General features: G+C 31.7%; 1 protein-coding gene across 1 annotated transcript; it reads right to left on the reverse strand.

Annotated features, from left to right (window-relative positions):
- Nucleotides 1-10,759: 10,759 nt before the first annotated feature.
- Nucleotides 10,760-21,507, reverse strand: LOC137933116 (alpha-amylase 4N-like). The gene is made up of 9 exons (XM_068776897.1): nt 21,433-21,507; nt 20,069-20,240; nt 19,153-19,304; nt 16,047-16,227; nt 14,646-14,761; nt 13,802-14,309; nt 12,868-13,068; nt 11,988-12,149; nt 10,760-10,900 (listed from the first exon to the last, which is right to left on the reverse strand). Exons 2-9 carry the CDS (start codon nt 20,237-20,239, stop codon nt 10,889-10,891), a joined length of 1,503 nt encoding a protein of 500 aa, XP_068632998.1. The 5' UTR covers nt 20,240; nt 21,433-21,507; the 3' UTR covers nt 10,760-10,888.
- Nucleotides 21,508-23,322: the final 1,815 nt, after the last annotated feature.

The raw sequence follows: 23,322 nt of genomic DNA on the forward strand, positions 1-23,322 counted from the left end.
ATGGGATTTCGTCGAATTCTGGCCTTGACTGCATTAACGGCCTGGTTTGTTCGAATAAACCACAGTCGACCGGATCTCACACTGTCATCTACAGACATGATTTCAGTGAATCTTTGGATGGTACGATACACAAACATTCGGCTAATTCCTAGCTTTGTCAGTGCATCAATAATATCGGCTGGCTCCTTATTTACTTTGTACAGTGCAATTATTGCAATCCTAATCTCTTTAGTGATTTACTTTATTTTTAAAACACATAATTTCTAAACAAAAACATACAATAAAGGCGGAAAAAAGTCTATTTTTTATCGTAGAAGCTAATGTTCGAAATTCAAATTAATATTTTTTTAAATGATTGTAAACAGCCAGTAACCGAATTTATGGCTAAACTAGGTAGATTTCACCGTACAACGGTTAAACTTGACAAAGACCAAAAACATCAGTGAATAACAGTTCCAATGCAAATATCTTTAATGACTATACTACAGATGTTAATTTTGAGTAGTTCTGGTATAACAGAACGTGGAGAGTAGATGAAACTCTATGATCACTTCGTGTTGCTGCACCCCAGAAGTTAACATAAGAAGATCATGAAGTGGTCTTGCCTAATTGCCAGCGAATACAAAACTAATTTTCGAGTCTAGATCAACGTGTTCATAAAGAACATTAAAAGAAAAATAAAAAGTATAAAAATAAAAGAGATGAGATAGAAAAAAATGCAGGAAAAAAATGATAATGATGATACATACAACTGCACCATGATATAAATAAGTAATTTAATGTAGTATTTTAGAAGCGGAGGAGAAGGAAGGAAGGCAGTGTGTAAGAAGTCAAGTAAAGGATAGAGGTGTAAGATATTGTGTCGAAAAATAGATGACAAATGAAAGAAATTGTGAAGAATGTAAAGAGAGAATGAAAATAAAAATAAGAACGTGAAAAAAATATTTAACACAATGAAAAGACCCTATCACATCCGAGATAAGGGCGAACGAGTAAATATAAAAAAAAATTACGCAATAGTATACTAAAATTGTTAATTATAGTCAGAACTATAGGGCAATGTCTCCAGTAAAATATCAAAGCCACGAAACACGTGTATGTGATGGTACGCGAAATAGAAATTTAATTTGGTAATCGTAAAAAAGTTGTTTGGCAAATTGAAGTGACAACGGGCAGGTACATAGTGCACAGAACCGATTTCCGTGGGGACCTTTAGGTTCCAGAGTAGCGGCCACGGAGCAGCAAGCGACGCGTTGACGTCTGCCCACAAGGCGAATAAATGACTTTGTTAAGCTCGTGGGAACACACTGGATTCAGATCGCTTTCTACCGGTCCTATTGGAAATCTATGAGAAAACCCCATGTCCAAATTTCACATGGCTAAAATGAAGACACTTAAATCTACATTTAATGTTATCTATTCGTATAAAAACAATTACCAAAATAGGTATGCATCAGATTTAAATAGCCGTGATAAAATTTAAAAATAGAACTGTCAATTGACATGTACTTGTCTTACTCTTAGCTTACGTTCAAATTGAAAATAATTGAAAGAACAATTTCGTTTTGATTATATTCAGATGAAGCCATACCGAAGAGATGAGAATGCTTCCTTCAAGAAATTCACTGTAGAGTTTTTATTATGTATGTGTTCTACTGTTTTGGTTATTTTATACATACAAAAGGTTCAAGTTATAATATCCTTTTAACTTTATATGTACATGTGTATTTATATATACAGACATGTAAAGGATTAAAAGGTTCTTTTTTCAATTTTATCAAAAAAAGAACTTCAATATCCACAATGCATCAAAGACTGAAACTGATTTCGCACGTCGCCGTCACAATCGAGCAAATTAATTTACTTGATAACGACGTTTTCAATCACCGCCTTCTCCCGTCTTATTGCTTTTTCCTTTCACGAAGAATATAAAGTCTTCAACAATCAACTGTTATAATTGATTATCATTTTTTAGTTTTTCTAATAAACGAGATTAATCTAAGACAATCTTCGGTGATAAATTACTATGATTTGTAACAAGCAAATAAATAAACACTACTAACTAAATTTAGATATAAAAAGAGTTTTAAGAGAAAGAAAATTATTATTAGTTATGAAAATATTATGTAAATAAAAGTTATATACAACTTAAATAAACTGTAATGATCTGTGATCTAGGAATGAGAATGAGATAATAAAAGCGATGTAAAAAAATATGACATAGAAGAGAAAAAAGAGATTGTGAAGGACAGAGGTTAAGAGTACATAAGAAATTGAGAAGAATATAGCAGAATCATGAATAAAATTAAAACATTGAAAAAAATATTTATCCAAAAAAAATATAAAATTTCTGCCTCAAATACGGTACGGGGAACATGTTAAATATTATTAAAGAAAAGTAAATATATACATAACATTAAATTTCAAATAATTTTAATAAATAACATCGGCAGACCAAAGTATGAATTATTAGTTTCAACGTTGTATTAACTACACATTAAATGAACAACATATATTTACATATATAACTTTCATCACGAATTATCAATCTCTTAACATTAATACAAATCCACAAATACTCAATGTCGTACATTCTGTAAAACTATTTCTATCCAACATATTTTAGGAAAAGAAAACATTTAGACTGAACACCCAATAAAGCTGAAGTTGGTAAACTACGTGAAACACTCGCGCGTCACTTTGTTTGCAATAATGTCCAATTTATAACCCCGCGCCCGTAACGTGTTTATTTCACTCTTATACTTTGCTGATTCGGTGAGAGTAAATTACGAGGTGCGCTCTCGTTCGATTCATTTGATTTTGGTGCATCAATTTTATTTTCGTGTTACCTTTTTCAAGTGTTCACGCTAGTTCAGATAGTCTGTGATTCCGATAGGTATTCTTGTTAATGGCTAGCTTCCCAAAAAGATCTCCAAATTTTTAAAATCAATTGTTAAGTTTTATTAACATATTTCGGCGTCACGTTGGTATATAGGCAACTTTCATATATAAGATTCGTAAAGTATGTCAAAATTTGTCTTTAATTATTTTAACGTCTAAAAGTTTACAACATGGCGATTGGTAAACGACGTTTTAGTTCTGAAGGTGTGAATATATAGCTCATTATCTGTCAATTAATGCATGGTACATATTATTGTAAAACTAAATAAATAATAAAAATATTTCGGTAACCATTCACCTTAAGATAATATAGCAAGTAAAAGCGATATACGTTAATAGCGGGCGAAGGTGTGTTGCTACCCGAGGGAGGCGGCGAGGAAGTTTTTAGCCAAAATTGACCGAAGAATGTGTATTCACTAATGTACAAAGAGTATTTGCAAGTTACAACAACAAATTTATACGACCTTTTTTTTCTCGTGGAGAAATCCTGCATGGCAGACCACACGGTCTTCTTCGATGTTGCATACTATTGTAGTATTAGTAAAGTTTTAAGGGTGGTGGTCTAATTCATCAGCTCCTCAGAATTGAACTGCAACCCCCTACCTGTTATCATAAACACGCGAGATCTACCCTAACACAAAGGCAGCGACCACAAAACTGATGGAGCCCGAATTCAAAACTGTATTCAAATGTGAAATAGAACGCGCAACAATGATTTGACACCAAAGTATTGTCACCATAGTGCCCAGTAATATGGAGGTTGTACGCTACGTTTTTAAAATTATGACAACTGCGTAATAAAATTAATTATTGTTTACTATCTCGCCCTGCAGACTTTATACTACTAAAACTTATTGGCTTATGATGTCATATTAGCAATAGCTATAAAAGCCTAAAACTTTGGTGACAAATGAGCTATTATATATTCATTCTGTTAAAGCCTTTACCAATCACGTTGTACATTAATGTACTAATAATATTTCTATATCGTGTATCATCAAGTGTAAATGCTTACAAATCGATACAGTAATATTCTCAATAGCTAATCTCCAATATCAAAGGCAACGTGATATGGTGTCTTTTAAGTAGATCTAATGTTCTTATTACTCATCACGTGATCCAATGACTCTTACGATATCTAAAGCCGGTCGAAACGTAGCAACGGTCAAATTTCTACACGTCTCTCTTACTTGGGTACACTTCGAAAATATTCAGACAAACATCTGGCGTTCGCAAATGTTTAATATTTACATCGTTTGCGGTTCAAACGCACTTGAGGCTTCGACAGCGGCTGTACAAATAATTCTCTTCCTCTGAACTTTTTTCAGGAAGTAGCTCTCATGCGTTTTGTACATTCCTTCTTTATTTTTTTTCTTTCAATTTACAATGAAAACATCTTTTATTTTTTTTACTTATCGTTATCATCACACCAAAGATTTCTATGGGTTGGATATACCATAAACGCCACGCTTGGCAGGCGGGTTGGTGGTCGCAGTGTGATATTATGTCACGCAGACAACGCAGCTGCCTTTCATCTAGAAACTTACTTGTGAGCAGTGGCAATCCTATATAATTTATGCACAGAGTGTAAATTTTATAAGATTGTATTGTGAGAAACGAATCTGCGACCTACAGTCGCTAGTCACAGTCCTTTGCCGAAATGATACCACTGCTTATTTTAAAATCATGCTTTCGAATAATAAATTATAAATATATAATATTCATAATAACTACGCACTTTTTTGTTCAAATGTTACGTTTCTGTTTTTCTTATAAAATTAAATTGATATTTGCGATAATACTGTTGTACTCGTATCGACTTCTCGTTTTACCCTAAATGTTTTTGATTTTTCTTTCTATTATCTTGATTTGCAGTAAAAGTTTATAATAATAATGAAACACTAAGAAATTTATGTTTATTAAAATCGTTATTTGGTTGAGAAGACATGCATTGTATCGATACAAATAAGATCTATTCATAATACTCAGAACAAAATTAAAAAGCTCTATAAAAAAGTAATATAATTCCATTGTTATAGCTCTATGGTAACATAGATGCTGTGTAAAATCACATACCGAACGGGCCTTTGCTTTATTTACTGCTATTGTTATAAAACGCTATGGCCACTGAAAACCGAAACTCAATTTTATTTTAAACGAAATAAAAGCAAAAAGTTAAAGTAAATTTTGTAACGGTAAAAGTGTATTCGTATTCATAACAATATTTCTATTGTTATAAAATCAATGCGTAATATCTACATAGGCAGACTTCCTCGTAATTACACGTTAGATTAAGTTAAATATTAAAAAAAAATCCTTTGTATAACAAAGTAGACCTAAAAATGATACATGTATTATGTTGTATACGACTTGACCTATAACAAATATACAGGATGTTTGTGAATATTTTAATTAAATATCGATGGTTTCATAAATGTACGTAACGATAATACAGTAAGATAATTAATTGTTGTATACTTTCTCTCCCTGTAGACTTGGTACTGCAAAGAGTTACTGACCTGACTTATTCCAATAGAAAGAGTTTATTAATAGTTCAGAGTAATCACTTAAATTGTAAATAGGCATAAAAGCCTTAAAACTTATTGCTGACAAATGATTTTTACGTATATTCATCCCTTTAAATCTTTCACATATCTAACCAATCAACTTGTATGAAATGAAAGGCTTATTAAAATAATTTGGGATTGTTGTTATTACATAAAAGTTTAATTAAAATCCATCCAAAATTTAATTTATATACACAGTGCTTTTAGATAAAGCTCCGTAGATTTTTGAAGCTGCGTGATTAAAAGTTAAGCATCCAAAGAAGGCTCTCTGACAAGATTCACGTGAGTATATAAGCCTTAAAGAGGAAAGATTACGTTTCAATTAATCTTTACTTTGTTAATGACGTAATGGATGAGAAAGGAAGCAAACGTCGAACGTCGAACAAAGATTGATTTAACGATAAAAATGTAATTTTGTAATACAAATTAATGATCGCTTGTTTCTAATAGACTTAACGTTCTAAAAATATTACAACCTCGAAAATTTTTTTTGATAATGGATTTTGATAATGGATATATACCGACATAGCTTGAAGAATTGCTCATATGAAGTGCAGTGACGGAAGCACATCGCTCGTGGTCTTTTTGTGACGACCACGAACCGGATTGTGGAGCTCCTAATTTCTGGTTCGATCTCGTAGCGAAATTCTAAGCTTAACTCTCCTCTGTGATCCGGGTAAACTTCTTAGAAGGGTCACATCACCTCATCAGGCGATGACGTCTCGGATCTGTTCGTTATCACCGGCATCTCAAACCAGTCAAAGACCTTCGCTTTCAGGCACTATGCTATTTTGGACGTAAAGATATTTTTTTTTCGAAGGCCTCTCGCTCTCCCCTATCGTATTTATGAAACAGGACATTACAATATTATTTATAAAATATAACATCCTTAATTAAAATATTTATTTACTTCCACAATTAAACAAATTTTGCATGTTTACAAAAGTTTCTGTTTTGTTTATTTAAGCTTTATTTATTTCACTGTATATTTTTTTTATTTTTTTTTACTATTCCTTTAAATTCCTAACCGATCTGTACTATTTTCACCTTTACTACTATCAATTACGTTCTCAATTATCGCTCTGCAACATTTGAGAAACGCAGGTCTGTCTTCGTCACTGTTTATCAGTGAGGCGATACTGTACTCACTAATCTTTCTTTTAGCGGGTGCTCGAAATCGCCCGTAAAGATATTTGGAAGCTTCCCAAACGTACCCGTCGGATTTGGGTTCGGCGAGTGATTTTTTTTCCGAAGCTTTTGTCCCAGGTATATAAATATAATCGTCAACAACGAACTGGTTTAAAAAATATTTCGCTGTTATACCTCTGGTTACTTACTCTACTGCATACAATTCACTGTGAATTTATTTTTAGGTATTAAGTTGACTGTCGTTATACTTGTTTACCATTTTTCACCATATATAAGTCAATAAAATAACAAGATAAATACTTAAAATGAACATAAAACTGAATAAAATATAAACGTTTTATCATGCAGCAAGAAATTTCTATGGAATTTTGTTAATTAATCCATTTACACCTTGAATGATGTAGGTGACAATTTCATAATGTAATGTGAATAATAATTTTCACTTCGAGCGTATCTAAAAGGTATATTGAACCGTAGTTACGTATTCAAAGCGCACTGCGTATATACGTCAGTGGTACAAGTTTGTGCTAAAACAACTCGATGACAGACATTGACGTCAGAAACTTGTAACATGGCTAATGGGTGCCTACCCAGACGGCTGCGGTGTGGCAGTGAAACAATAGAATACCGCCCACGAGGACTTAGCGGAAATCGGATTTTACATAATGCGGCTGTGATTTCTATGGAAAATAGACGATGGGCCGTCTGCAATGTTTGGTCTATTTACTAATATGTGTATCTTCTAGAATAACTAGACGTTTCTTATTCAAGTGGGACCTACGAATTCAGATATAAGTTAAATTATTTATATTACGTGGTAAATATATAGGCTGATAGGTTACATTCTGTCTTATTCTATTTTTATCATAAAATCACTATAAATTAATAGCATTTGCCTGAAAAAAACGCCCCCCTATTTGTTAATTTAGACAATTCCAATTAATATATCTCACAAAAATCTACCTAGCTAATGTTAAAAATAAAACCTTAATTCTTTTAAAATATGTAATAAACGTTAAAACATACTATATACTTTAAAACGTAATCAACACACGCTGATAAAAATATATGATTGACATATGAATGTACGAATGAAAACATATGATCTACAAAAAATATTTTCATTAAATAAAACATTATTTAGTTTCAGCAAAATTTTTTATTACTATAGCAAATAGTCCTCATATTTAGGATAATAAAATATGTTACACATGTAACGTAAATGAGATAAATACGTAATAATATTATTATACGAATGGTATAAAAACATATATCGCACAAAAACATACAAACAGATGAAATAGGAATAAAATTCTTTAACCCACCGGCGTGCCATTCATATAAGATTACAGTATTATTTAACGATAAGTAAATTTAATTACATTCCATCGCTATTTCTAGATTGAAATAGATATATGATTACAAATCTGTCGTCACGTTTCTGATATAGTAAACAGTGAAGCACTTTAAATTTGTTTACCTTGTTAGCTACTGTTACTTTATTATTATTAAGGCCAGATTAGATAAGGAATCGTTGTTGTCGGAACAATATCCGCTTGCATTTTTCGATATATAATTTATAAATGAGACTCCTGGTTAGAGGTTGCTACTCAAGCCGGTACGACAGTTTTGGAAATAATTGTTAAGCTGTTTGTCTGTAGCAAAAGCATAAAAATAAATCACAACGAAACAAAATCCCATCAATGTTGTAAAAGAAAAATAATTAATACAATTCTTATCTTTATTTTCCATTCGATAAATGCTTAATGCAAAGCCTTCAAAGATCATCACGATGACCGGTCTTCCACTGCCCGCATCGAGCGACACCTTGTAACTAGGTCGCCACTTGAAAACCTTTCGGCCTCAAAGTATAGCGTACGATTTCATAGTAATTTTAAAAAATAATAAAATTAAACTTCAATAATTAATACGAATACATTTATAATCTCTAACTACATTTTAATTAATAACTTATATAACTTTGTTTTCATACTCTGGCATCTGGAATCTAATTTTTTGTATCAGTATAGTGTTGAAAATGACAAAAGCCTTGTCAAGACTCTTTCCTTGGTTTTTGTTTTCATACTGTTTTCCTCTCATCTTTTTATCTGTCATCCAATTTTCCTTTCATCGTTACAAAAGTACCCCACGGAGACTTCTTTCGGTCCCTTTTTTTTCCTTTGGAATTAGGATTTTTTAAAGCAAAGATCATTAAGACATCTGATTATTATAGGGAATTAATCACATTATACTCGCGCCAAACCCACCTGCCAAACGTGGCGATAATATTATATCCCCTGATAGATAACTTTGGTGGTTGTTTATGCCTTGCAGTGGACGTCTATCTGCTGAAACGACAATGACGACGAGCGTTACCCTCCTCGGAGACCAATCAAGTTGGAGAAAGTATCCGTTAAAAGTATCCTTAACCCTTAAATGCATGACACTTATTTATACTTTAATAATATATATACCTTGCAAATAAGTACACTACAATGCACTTAAAATAGAAAAAATATAGAAGTTCTTTTTTTATACTTATTTATTTTTATAAAACCTTATGTTGTAGATATACTATACTACCCATTTACTGTTACTTATGCTCTTTAAGTGGTATGTTGCAGTTTTTCATCATTATGCATTTAAGGGTTAAAAGAGATTTTTATTCACAAACTTATTTTTATTTCTGCTATTTAAATTATCTCTTTTTAATTACTAAGGAGCGCGTACGCTCATTAGTTTTGCAGATTTATCTGGTTTCCAGATTAATTTATTATTCAAAATTTTGTGTGTCTGTTATAGCTCGCCGAACTTTACTTCTAGAGTATATAAATAATTGTTAAATAAATTTATACACTTAGCCTAAAATTAATTAATAAAATTGTAACAAAGCGTGTAATTTACTCTCTGTAGTGTAAGTAATTTAAAATTAAATTTCAAACAAAATATATATTATGCCTATATTTTTTGTACCTAATAAAATATTATTAAAAGTAGTTATAATTTAATTGCACAGTTAAGAAGCTATATATTGCCAACGCTTAAATGTTAATATTCATAAACTGTTCGTAGTGTTTAGTGTTTTCATTAGATTAGCAGTTAGCATTGTTAGTATTTTTTTCTTTATCCTCCTGGTACAAAATAAATCAGGAGGCTTATACCAGGGTTGTCATTCATTTAATTTCATATGTGACTATCTTTGAGTGAATCATTTGTTTAGCAGTGGACGATGCCTTATGGCTGAAAACGTAATGATTGTTTTCGAATATTTTTAACCTTCCTTCACGTGGACATTTGTCAGTATCGATTAAACCAGTAGAGTGGCGTTGTCTCTTTTTGAACAATAATTTTGTTAATTTTTTTAACTGGCTATGCTACTATATACTATACTTCTCTTTTATTAAATAAAAAAAGTAAAACTTCCTGGAAATAACAATTAAATATACAAGTTTTTAACACAATAATAATTAAAGTTTTAAAGCAGTATGTTTACTATACATCAACGCTTGATTCGTGATGTTTTAGATTTGTCCAAGTCGACTAATCATCATTAATTGAAACTATCTTCTGAAAAACAAAGGGAACTTAATTGCTCAACTAATACAAGAGGAAAATAAAAGCAGGTCTCAAAATAATAACATCATCGGCTAAATAATCAAAAAAGGTAAAAGGAAATTTGAAAAATAAAAGTAAAGAAGTCTGCTAAAATATTTTATTACATACGAAATGATACATCTAGCATAATGTAAACGGATAGAAACATTAATATTTTCCCTTATATCTATGACTGACGTTGCCTTGAAGACATTTTACTAATCATAAAGGTCTAATACATGAATTTTATAGTATTATAACATTTTTAAATCGACTAGCTGAACAATTTTGAAATAGTACATGTCATATATGGCGCTATTCTAGAGTTTATTGTCTGTTTATTGGACTTTAGTGTAATGAACTTATCACTGTTGAGCGAGAAATGTCAATAAACTGCAATTTCTTAAGAGAAGAGTTTTTATTAGATAGACTGGGTAAGGAACTGGGTATATTACAAACAAAATGTACACTATTAGGTTGTGACTAAAATACATACAATTTGTTCGAATTATGAAAATGTATGTCCTTAAAAACGTTACTTATTTTCGAAGTAAATGCGATATGAACCATGTAAATGCCGGAAAGAAAAAAATGGTTTTCCGGTTAACGTGCAGTGCAGTATTTTATTGATATATGACGTTTTCCAGGCGGGATTTAGACTTCGTTAATCCAAGTATTTACAGTCTTGACTGAAACGAAATAAAATTATTGTTAGTACATATATTCGGTAAAACAGAAAACTATAGAGTAGCTTATATTTCTATTATTTATTTTATGAAAAATAATCGTCGTTATAGTTCCGGCTTATAGACGCCCACTGGAAGGCATAAGCCAACCTTAAAGAAATCGCCACGCATAGTAGTTGGGTTGGCAGCCGCAATGTGATATTATGGTACGCCAAATGTTGCCAATCCTCTGGCAACTTGTCTGTGACCAATACACACAGTGTGAATTATATAAGATTGTACACCGGGAATCGAACCTGCGTCTTACGATTATAAATCTCAGTCCTTAACGCTGAGCTATCACTGTTCTATAAGAAATATTTTAGTTTACTTATTCTACCTTAATAAATATATATATATATATATATATATATATATATATATATATATATATATATATGTATAAGTGATTTCCGCAAGATATCGTCAACCTTCCTTTTATTAGATATTAATTTAAAATATATTATTAAATATATAAATCAATAGGCAATGAATAGTTTTTTGTTAATCTCTGAGGAACTTGGATAGTGAAACCATTTGAACGAAATCAAACATTGTTATAGTTCATTTAAAAAAAACAATTGAGTATCTGGCCGGCTTTTCCGCCGGCCGGTGGTAGCTTAGCCACGGAATTACTAAACTGAACCTATTTCTAATATTAGAAAATAGTGACATTTGAGAATTGTTTTATTTTTATTTCTATGTTCACGTGCACTCATGAGTCAGCTCGTAAAGATAATAAACTTCTTCTGATAAGTTTTTTAATTATTATGGCGTTCTTAATTGTAATGCATGTACTCACAGAAATGATCATTGAAAATCAGCATTGTAATGTGTTGCGCATACACCACATTTTATGTATCACCTACCATTCACTACCGCAACCAACCTCTTTTGTTTTATTTTATATCATATAACCCGCTATTTGTTTATATTGCAACTGTGATGAATAAACATTTGTTCTTTCTTTTTTACAGAGGCAGATTTCCTCTAAATATTTCTTGAAGAATCGCCTTGGTATTCTTAAGAAGCCAAAATTTTTTTTGTTTACCTCGCTTCCACGGTGGATTGCCAGTACCATGTCGTAATCGTTCGCACCAATGAAAATGTTTGCACGACCATCGTTGCCAACAGTTATGGTTTTGCCCGTACATCTGTTGCCACTCTTAACACCAGATATAACATCACAGTACGAACCAGCCGGAAGGCATGTCTGAAAAAAATGAACCGTTACTTGTAACATTCTATAAAAAACAAACGCATCCAGCCACATACACATATATAGCCATTTATACATATATGTTTCGGATTTTTAAACAGAAAATATTTTGAACGTTGTTTTAGTATTTTTCACTAATTATGATGGTAAAAGTGAAACGAATCTTTGTTCGGAATCGAATCCACGATCATTGATCAAAACTGAAGTTAAACAATTTAATCATATACTACCAGAACTAACGCAAACTAATGAAGAGTCAAATCAAATCTTTAAAAAATTACACTAGTAGGTAAGACATAGGCCGCCACCAAAGATATTTATGGGACACATTGTATAATCGTTACGCTTAGCAGGCAGATAGACGATCGCGGTGTGGTAATATAGTAATAAATACAGAAAGTGTGAATTATATATAACAATGTTTATATATTTATATAACATTGTATCCCGAGAATTAAACCTGCTTAGATCGAAAGACTCTGTCCTTTACCGCTAAGCTAGCATGTCGTTAATAGGTATATAAATTCTATATTCGGGTAACTTATTTACCATTATAAGTAGAAGTATTTTCGTACACAGCCAACGTATAACGATATTTTTTTTATATTTCCTCATAAAAACTGATTATATATTACTGATGAAGGATTGAAAAATTCCTACGTTAATGTAATATACGTGAAATATATATATTTAAGAATGTCTTAGTTAGTACCTGAAGCCTTTGGTTCAGATCTCTGTTCTCGTTGTTGAAGGCTACAAAGCCCTGTCCACCGCGACAGAATGCTATTTGGTTGTTGCCGTTGTCCCACCAGTCGTTGATGTTGGTATTCCCTGCCACATTACGGAAGGCAACCATTTGGAAGATTTGACGCCAACGGTGTTCACAGATCCATCCATTGCCGCATGAACCATCCTGAAAAAAAATTATCATGTTTTTCCAAATTGATCTTAAGTTTATTTATATATTAAAATTCAAATCTTTAATATACAATTGTTACAATAAGAAAATATACAAACATTATGTAAACCAAATATTTATTTTCAAAGCTTCCAAAGAAATGAATTTATTAAAGTCAATTTAGCATACGTAATTAAACCTTTCATCTATTAAAGAATATGTTAATCCGACACAAAATTATTTATTTACATAAAAAATAATTCAACTATCCTTTGATCACCCCAGAACTTGAGAAAGTCTTAATAGATTTTATTCAGGTAGCAAAATATTGAGTTTTACGGCATTAATCTTGGAAATCCATACTTTTCACATGGCGAATACTATTCCGCTTATTTGCGTGTAAAAAAAGAATCAACTAACAATATTGTGTATCTAGAATTAATACGTTATAAAAATTTTTTTCTAGTATTTCTTTTATTTTCAAGTTTCGAATTGATTATTCGTAGCTAACAAAGATAATGTCTTGGTTCAACTAGTCTACATACAGTTGTAACGTATGAGAGAAACTAATGTACCACGTAAATTTTATATAAAGTGGTCAATAAGTCACATAACGTTAAATTTCTTCTACCTGGAAAATGTGGACATATGCGTCATTGTTCTCCACCACAGTTCCACTATTTTCTTTAGTTAGCGTTCAGAAATAATTACAATTCAAATATTAAAATATATTTAAGTAAATACGTACAGAATTGATTGATGGAGAAATAATGTTTCCTCTACCGTCCATCGGCGGTCCTGCTTCCGTGTCGTGGAAGTCAAAGCTGCTCATCAACTGAGGCTGGCCGTATGGGTGGGCCAACATAAAAGCAATCGCTCCCTTATAACGTTTAGCGTTCTTGTAAGTAAGAATATTACCACCAGCTCCGTGTCCTCTCTGGTTGTCGTGGTTATCTATGAAGGTTAGCGCATCTCCGCTAGCTAGGAGACCCCAAGACGGTCCCCAATTTGAAAGCCATCTCAACTGATTGCCTCCATTGAACGCTCTGCTTAATTCCATTCCAAATTTGAATTCCGTGACTGCAGCAAGAGGTGTGTATTCTTCTCGCCTGATAGCTTCGCCACCGAGGTCAATGACTTCCTGATAAATGTATGGCCGTGCACCAGAGGGGAATCCATGGTTAGTGTTAAGATTATTTAGCCTGTCGTAAATAGCACGGAGATCTCCAGGCCACATGTGTTTGGCAGCGTCAATTCTATTAACAAAATCAAATAAATGGAGGAAACATTTATTTCAAGAATTAAAATTTAAATATGGTGTTAATGTAAAGCTCATTTGTCAGAGTAATACTTTAAAACTTTCACACTTATTTTCAATCACTAGGTGAAACGTATGTAACGATATTTTTTTCTTAGAATGCAACAAGCCAGTAACTTCTGGCAGTACTGTTTGTCTATTTATTATTTCTGAAAACATTAACTTTTGGGTGGGTTAAACCATACACTAATTGACAATAAATTAGTTATACATTAACCCCTTAAAACATTTACATCTGTAATCAATCACCATGTATGTAAACGAGGATATTTACCTGAACCCAGCAACTCCTAAGTTAATAAGATGGTTCATGTAGTTAACAATCATGTTACGAACATGTCCGGAGGCTTGATTTAAATCTTTCAATCCAGATAGCTCACAATTGCGGACCTAAGTAAAAAAAGTAAAAATATTCAATTAATGTACTACATAACAAAAGAAACGTAGTCCCTATGGACCTCATGTGCAAGCTCACAGTTGTTTAACAAGCCCTTGAACGGAGTATACCTGAGATTTTTTACGTGCTCGAATTGGAAATGAGGATATTCATGAATAAATGAAAGCATCCGATAAAGCCTTGCAAATCGGCAAGTTAAAGTAAGCAGCCCACATCACACGTAGAATAAATCGCCATGCGGCCTTAAGGTTCTAAATTTGTGATAACGGTCCAGAAAGCTCAGCGTCCGTGCACAAGGTGTATAGACGATAGGTGGTCGGAAAACGTTAATTAATTTTAGCGGAAAACTCTAAAAGCAATTCGCTTCTGATTGGTCTTATTTCAAATCTTCGGAGGATAGGTCCATCAGTGGACATTGTACGGCTGACATAATAATTATATTACTTAATAAAATTTAAACACAACCAAATATGTACGATTAACATTAGATTTCTTCGATATGCAATACTAGTTAATTATGATAATTTGATTGATGTTGCATATGAAGAAATCAGTAAATTAAACTTAAAGCTTTTTTATATTAAGTTACTAAAAAAATTTAAACAAAAGTACGAATCAATTTGTTGTTTTGTTATTAATATATTACACAAATTGTTATTTTCCAGTGTTTTTATAATAATAATATTTAAAAATAAGCATCAATCTAACAAAAATTTGATATTAATGTTATTTATTGCTTGATAAATATTTTCTACTGAACAACTCCGAACGGTCACTTTGTTAAGAGCACTGAGGGATAGTCGATTCATCATCTTCATCATATCTGCTCTTAATTGCATGAAATGATGTTTCAATTCTATTAACGCAACTTAACAAACTTAAGATATTTTAGCAATTCATTCTAGAACCCTTAATAAAATCTAGATTAACTTCGTTACAACCAAATAGAATTATACGATATACTTAAGCAGTAAAATATTTTCTAAAGATTATTACTTACGACACATCTACAAAAGTAACTATCTAGTTTATTGCTAAGTTCTTGAAGAATTTGAAAATGGAATTTGTACAAATACATATTTAAGTGTGAACGCGTAGTTTATTCGAAATAAAAATATTTATTTAATTGCTTCACCATCATGACGCTACGAAAGAAATTCTACAACAAATTTTTTTTATTTCAGATATTGTAAACTGCGCTTCTATATATGTCTAAATATGAGAAATACAAACATATTTTCAATTGTAAATATTATATAATAGCAATAAAAAACTTACTCTATCAGGACAGCACCCGTAGTCATGACCGGAAATGACACAATGCGGCCAGTTGAAGTCGTTTCTGCCGTACGGAACGGCGGGATAGTGCCAATTACCGAAGTTAGCTGTACTTCCACCAGTGCCCACGTTTTCGTTCCAAGTACCAGTCATGTGGTTGATAATTGCATCTACGTATATCCTAAACGTACAAGAATACGAAACGTTATTATTTTAGACAATTTGAAATAATTTTCTAATATAGTAATACCAAATAATCGGACGATGTAATTGTTTTAAAGAAAATATTTACACTCTCAGGCCTTGTTAATGTACTAAAAAACTTATGAGTATTTACCTTTTAAATCATTTTTTTACTTCTCTGTTTTTTTATTCCTTCTGAAGCAAATGCGAACCAAGTCGCTTTGATATTTGTATTTATAATTACGTATTACAGCGTATTTATTGTAAGTATATACGCTATATACTTATATATGTATGTTTGTATATGTGCCTGTTTTGTTTATATGTACATTTTAACTACCCGTTATTTATACTTCAACTGTCTCCATATAGTTTGATAAATCTATATACAATAAAGTTATTACATATTATTAATTTGTTGTAATAAATTATATGCCAATAATAATAATTAATCATAACGTGTTTCAATGTTAGTCATGGTGGAATCGGAACGCTAAACCTATTTCAAGTGACAGCTCAAGAGAGATAATCTGGTGCGTGCCTTTTTAACTAGTACGTTTCCTACCTAGCTAGATTTTCTATTCCTTACGTAACCTGTATACAACAAATTCCTACTCAGCTTCCAGATTAATACTGTACCGTACTACCGTAATACCGTCCAGTCAACACCTACAAGTACCAAGACTCTCAACTACACGTTACGTAAGAACGTGGTAACTTCCCAATCCAGGTAAGTAATTATTACAGCGGCCCGAATTTAAGTTACTGAGGAAGCCCTCGAGCATAGTCAGTGAAGAATGATAATCGCCCTTTACAGTCAATAACCTCAAACTCAGTGAAATTGTGATTCAGTGTTAAATAACTGCTCACGTAATGTATTTTAATATTTTTTTAGTAATATCAAATGAAGTGACAGTGGGAAAGTCATATAAAGCGCAATACAGCCTTATAAGACTTTAAGGTTCGGGAGTGGAGATCACTGAATGGCAATCACTTGAGACGTTCACTTACAAGCTGATCTTGTTAAGGTCGACAGAAAACTTTTAATGCGAGTCGATCTCACACGGATTTAAAAACGTACAGGTAAGGCCATGCCCAGTAGTGAACATCCTACAGCTGAAATGATAGTGATATATATTTATAAATTTAAGCCTGAAACAATGATCACTATTTGACACAACGAATATTAATGCAAAAGGTTATACAAAAGGGATCGGACAATTAAAAGCAACATTATGTAAATGACTCTAGCTTTCGGCACTTTAATGTCCCTTCAAATTACATTTTCATTCACAGCCTACAAAAATATACTGTAACCTTTCCCGAAAATAAACGCAGTATTTATTTTTAGGCAGTAAATTTGATCCCGGGTTACGATCATGTCTTTAGAGACCAATTCAGTTACAGTGTTTCAGTAGCCGACGATATAAATCAATGTTGAAGAATTCAATTTACAAGAGATACGAAAAAGCTTTATTACAACTGTTTATTGGATAAACAAAGAAAGTCAAATCTCTACTGAATATTTACTTTGTGAGCATATTTCATTAAAATTGAGTCGACGAATTTGCGAGTAAATAAAGCGAGAACATATTCTCCGATCCGAATTTATGATATTGACATTTTTAATATAATCTTTCATTACATACAATGTTGAAGTATTAAATTTTGAATATGTTTTCTTGAACTATCATTAAGTTATTCAAGTAACGTAACAACTATTGGAAGTTACGTAAAATATATTTAATTTATATGTAGTGTTTCCAATAACAGGGCACAGGTAAAAAAATTGCCAAATAATTTAAAAATTCTTCACGTACAAAAACAAAGTGAAATTTGTTTGAATCATTTAGTATTAAGCCTTGATTTTTGTTAAAAAAATAAGAAAATTTGGGATTAAGCTATAACTAAAAATATGCTGTTTATAATTTGCAAAAGATATTTTGGCAAAAAGTGCATCAAGCGAACTGAATTTTTAAATTAGATTAGGTTAGCTAATAAACAAGTAACGGGTTGTGCATAAGTAATATCATAATGTGAGATATACAGATATTCTCTATCTTTTATTGACAACTAATTCTCTATTTATTTATATCGTAAATGTCAAAGCATAATGATATTTGGCCTTATTTGTATAAAATAAGGTGCGTTCACGTAATGACGTTACTTTTGTGCCACCTATTATTAATGGACTCTATAAAAACAGATTCTTGCTATAAAATCCAGCATTTAGACGTATTCCACGATAGCACAATATTAAATTACTTAGGAAATTGTTACTTTTATAATAACAACATTATTTACGTAATATAACAGTATTTTTAATTTTATAGTAATCCTTATAATCTTTGCCATTTAAATATATTTATTCTAGAATATATTGTATCTGTAGTTATTTTTGCTATTCATAATAAATTTATACGAATGTTGAATATATCTTAGCTACACGTGCTAGTTAATTAGGACATGTAATAATTATTAACAGGATGGAAGAATTTATGCTATTGAATTGTCTTTAAAATAAATGGATTTTTTAAAAACACACACTTCTCCATTTACTATGAGTCCTCCGATTTCACTAAGAGTATTTGAAACCAAGTTTCAAATGGATACATCTCCAAATACTTCTAAATCAATTTATCACACGTAGAAGTTTTTACTCAAAATTATGTTTTTACTTACAAAAAAATTTTTAGTTAAATTGCACATCATTTTTACCACCATAAAACACACTTTCCTTAAATGTTTCTAACCATACGTTGCTATCGACACTGAAAGAACGAATAAAGCCTATCTTTATATACTAAAAGATCAGTCACCCAAAAAATATATCTATTCTTTCTTGTGACGGAATCATATGAATGTAATGTAAGTGTAATGTTTTCCACCTGAACAGGATTATGTTTTACAAACATTTTCTTACCTTACACCAGCATTATTGCATCGGCGAACCATGTTAGCGAACTGCTGTTCGTTTCCAGAACGTGTAATCAGTCTATAAGATATTGGCTGGTACCTCTCCCACCATGGCCGGTTCCTCGACCAGATCACCAGGTTTTCATTGGGCGGTGAAATCTAAAGTCATTTTCGTAAATATTACATACAGGCTGATTAGTTATAGGTGTGAAAGCTTTAAGAAGGAGAATACAAGGCTCATTCGCTGTCTATCTAAAAATCAATAGTTTCAAATACAATAGAAACTACGTAAGAAAAAGCGTTGTCAAAATTTTGATCATTGCATATTAAAATTAACTAACTATTATTTCCTCTCTGACTCTGCAGACTACTGCAAGAAGTTAATGGTCTGCCGCATTCTTTTAGAAAACATTATTAATGTAACGTATTTCAAAGTGATTACTGAATAAGGATTGATTAGAAAAAGGTGTAAAAACTTTTAAGTTTTTTGCTGATAAATGATCTATACGTTCATCCATTTAAAGCTATTACATCTCTGACCATCTGTAACCAGTGATCCTGTTTGTTCACCAGATATTAATGTGAAGCATAATGTATATAATCGCTCTACGGTCAACGCCTCCTACAAATTGAATCGAGACATCGCATTGCTCCGTCAAACCGCACGTCGATAGATCTTGACCACAGATATATAGCACCCTTTATAGCAGATGTTATAAATGTTTACTATATATATTCACAGCTCTAATATTTTCAAACAATTCCTCTGATGTGAAGATCAGAACCCATTGTGCAAAACTGAATATCTTCTACACATTTAGACACACACATCAAAACATTGGCACTTATCTATTTTTAATCCATCATCGAACTAGGTGTTCATACTAGTTCATAAACAAGAGAGAAATTGCTGATGCTTTTACCTGAATACCACCGAATCCTCTTGGTCCAAGGAATCTTTCGCACTCAGCTGCAATGTCGTCCCACTTCCATTCGAAGAGGTGGACCATAGTAGAGCGGCCGGGGGCATAATGGGGGTTCTTGTAAGCCACGGCCAACACCCCGGCGGCCAACAACAGCATTAACCGAAGCATCCTACACGATATTAGTGTGAGAGTAAAATTAATAGCAAAAGTTAAAAAAACAAAAAAGTTTATTAGTGGTTCCTGTTACCTATGAGAATAAAACACTGACAATAATTTAAAAAAAAAAAAACGTATTTATACATATTTTTATCCACTTCATAATAATGAGAAGAATGCCAGAGGAGCATTAATTTATAGAAACTAGAATCAGATTGCGCCCCTCTATAATTACATCCCTGTTCTGAGAAGTCCTCAACAAACTTAGGTGTATATTTTTTTAGGTTACTTTCACAATATTCTTAATCCAATAGTAGAGAATTCAATTGTAAAGCTTGATCATTATTAAAAAAAACCCTTCACTCTGTGAAAGAATTTTTTTTGTCAATAAACTTCTCAAGTCGAACAGTGGTAGTCTAGTCGTACAGAAGCGAAAGTTGTAATCATAGGTCGCGAGTTTGATTCCCAGTACAGAGTTTTATAACTCACACTTTGTGTATTAAACACATCAGGCTGTCACCCGTAAACAAGTTTCGGAAAGATAGACAGCAGCGTCCTCTGCGTACTATAATACCACACTGCGATCGCCAACCCGCCTTTGGTAGGCGTTGCGTTTATGGTATAACCTCCCATAGATATCTTTGGAGGTGGCATATGCCTTGCAGTGGACATCTATGGGCTGAAACAACGCTAAATTATAGTATGATAATTCAAAGACATTAAATTACAATGAATTGTAATACCATACACTTCAAAACAGTACATAAAGAGTAATCATAAAAGAGTTACAAAATATTCTTTATTTCTTTTATTAACTTTATGTATTCGTAATTTCTTATATTTATTTATACTCTTATTCACCAAAATCTACCATCTATGTCCAGATTATCATAGATATACATATCGAATGTGTCCATTCATAATGTTTTCAACACACAAATTTTTTCTATGAGTCAATCACTATCTCTCATTTTATATATAACATGAACATCTATTTTCTAGCTTAATGATTATACTCATGTTAGCAACATTATAAATAATTTCGTAACCAAGCTATGTTAATATTCTTTTTGCATCTAGATATGACATACTACGGTGCCCAGCGCTCAACTATATAACTATAATATAAATATAAGAATACTGTGTACTTCAACAACTGGTTATATAAATTTAATAATATAGAAAAATATTAAAATATTACTAACCTTATTTTGGTTGCTTTGACAGAAGGATGAAACTATTAGGACTCCCACAAAGAAACAACTTATATAGCAATCGATACAATCTCAGTTTCTATATCGATAATAACATTTATCGTTGAACCCATATAATCCAAGATAACGCCGCGAAAATATAATTATTAAAATAATTTCATGTTTATCTACAAGGCGGGGGACATTTTTCATAATTAATTATACATTTATTATCACATATCACTATGTGAATATTAAGACCTTGCTAAGTATGACGCAAAAGTAAATTTTTATTATATGATCGAATGTAAAAACACCATTGTTACTTTCATTAAATTTTAATTCTTAATATGTCTACAACGTCTTTATAAATCGCCAAAAAATTAAAATAGTACTTTAAAAAAATACGTAATGTTTTTCCATTTTGATACGAATATTCATAAATGTAGAAAAAATATAAATGAACATAAGTTTAGATTTAGAAAGCTTGTAAGCTTGTTTCATCTCAAGGCATCATAAAAATATATTAATGTAGGGATTGAGACTTACAATTTTAGGTCGCGAGTTCGATTTCCGGGATACGATTTCATATAAATTATACTTTGTGCATTATTTATATAGGATTGCCATTGCTCACAAACAAATTTTTAGAGACTGAGCAGCAGCGTTCTCTACGTACTGCGATCGCCAACCCGTCTGCCAAGCGCGGCAATTATTGTATTTCTGCTCATAAAATTATTTTTTGGAGAGGTCTATGCCTTGTTGTAGATGCCTGTATGCTGAAACCACACATATGCTATTTCAATATACCATCGTGTCATCTAAATAAGTATTAATAATCATCAAACTGCGATCGCCAACCCGTCTCCCAAGCGCAGCAATTATGGTATTTTTGCTTATATATATTTTTTTTGGAGAAGTCAATGGCTTGTGGTGGTTGCCTATGTGCTGAAACTACACATATGCTATTTCAATAAACCAACGTGTCATCTAAATAAGTATTACTTAATGATCATCAAACTGCGATCGCCAACCCGCCTGCCAAGCGTGGCGCTTATGGTATATCCTTCCTTCGATATCTTTGGCAAAGGCTTATGCCTTGCAGTGGGTGTCTACGGGCAGAAACGACAACGACGACGAATTATTGAAATATGTGATTTTACAACTTAGTTTTCAAATTAAATACGTAACGATAATGATGAATGATAATAGTTACCTACGTTGAAAACAAAACTGTTACTACAACACCTTTCAATGGCATCTTCGTTCAGTGTATCAAATTTTATCGCTTGCACAATATATTTCGTTTATTTCACTTTATTCTATAAAATATATTTGCTTGTACTATAAACATTGTATTCGCCGATATTTTTTATCAATAAAATTCATTTTAAATAGTTATTTAATTAATCTTTTAAATTATTGAAACTATTTTGATATATTATTATACCGTTTTATTAAAGTCCGTTAAATATCCGTTCTACATCATAAGCACACATACTTATATCTACAACTCCAAAAGCAGTCTAGTCTTTTCCTAGTCTTTTCTAGTTTTTTCCTTTTAAATTGTAAACACCTGATAGACATTCTTATGTTAAGTATCATGAATTAATATTGATTTTCGTCATTTTATTGTATCACATCAACTGTCAAATAAATTTAAAAGTGGCGATTTATGTACCAATTTAAAGAATATTTTTAGGTAATTTTGTTTCATGTGGCCAAAAGTAACTTGAAATAAAAAAGTATTATTGTTAAAATCAATTATTTTATTACATGCAGAATACGTTAAAGAAACGACATTTCATTTCTTTGTATAAACACAACCATTTAATAAGTATTTTAGGCATAGAGTTTACAATAACTTTTTTATTTTTTTCTTCTCCTTTAACTTATCTTCGA

Source organism: Battus philenor, unplaced genomic scaffold (assembly GCF_028537555.1).
Source record: "Battus philenor isolate CCGP_79_NKW_IND1 unplaced genomic scaffold, ilBatPhil1.0.hap1 SCAF_13, whole genome shotgun sequence".
Lineage (NCBI taxonomy): Eukaryota > Metazoa > Arthropoda > Insecta > Lepidoptera > Papilionidae > Battus > Battus philenor.

Bases quoted from the DNA above. Each gene is read 5' to 3' on its own strand.
- LOC137933116 (XM_068776897.1), bottom strand. From the start codon at position 20,239: ATGCTTCGGTTAATGCTGTTGTTGGCCGCCGGGGTGTTGGCCGTGGCT. The intron at 16,228-19,152 runs GTAAGAAAATGT...TTGTACGTTTAG, and splicing joins TGCAATAATGCTGGTGTAAG to GATATACGTAGATGCAATTA. The intron at 14,762-16,046 runs GTAAGTTTTTTA...TTTTTTACTTAG, and splicing joins ACGGGTGCTGTCCTGATAGA to GTCCGCAATTGTGAGCTATC.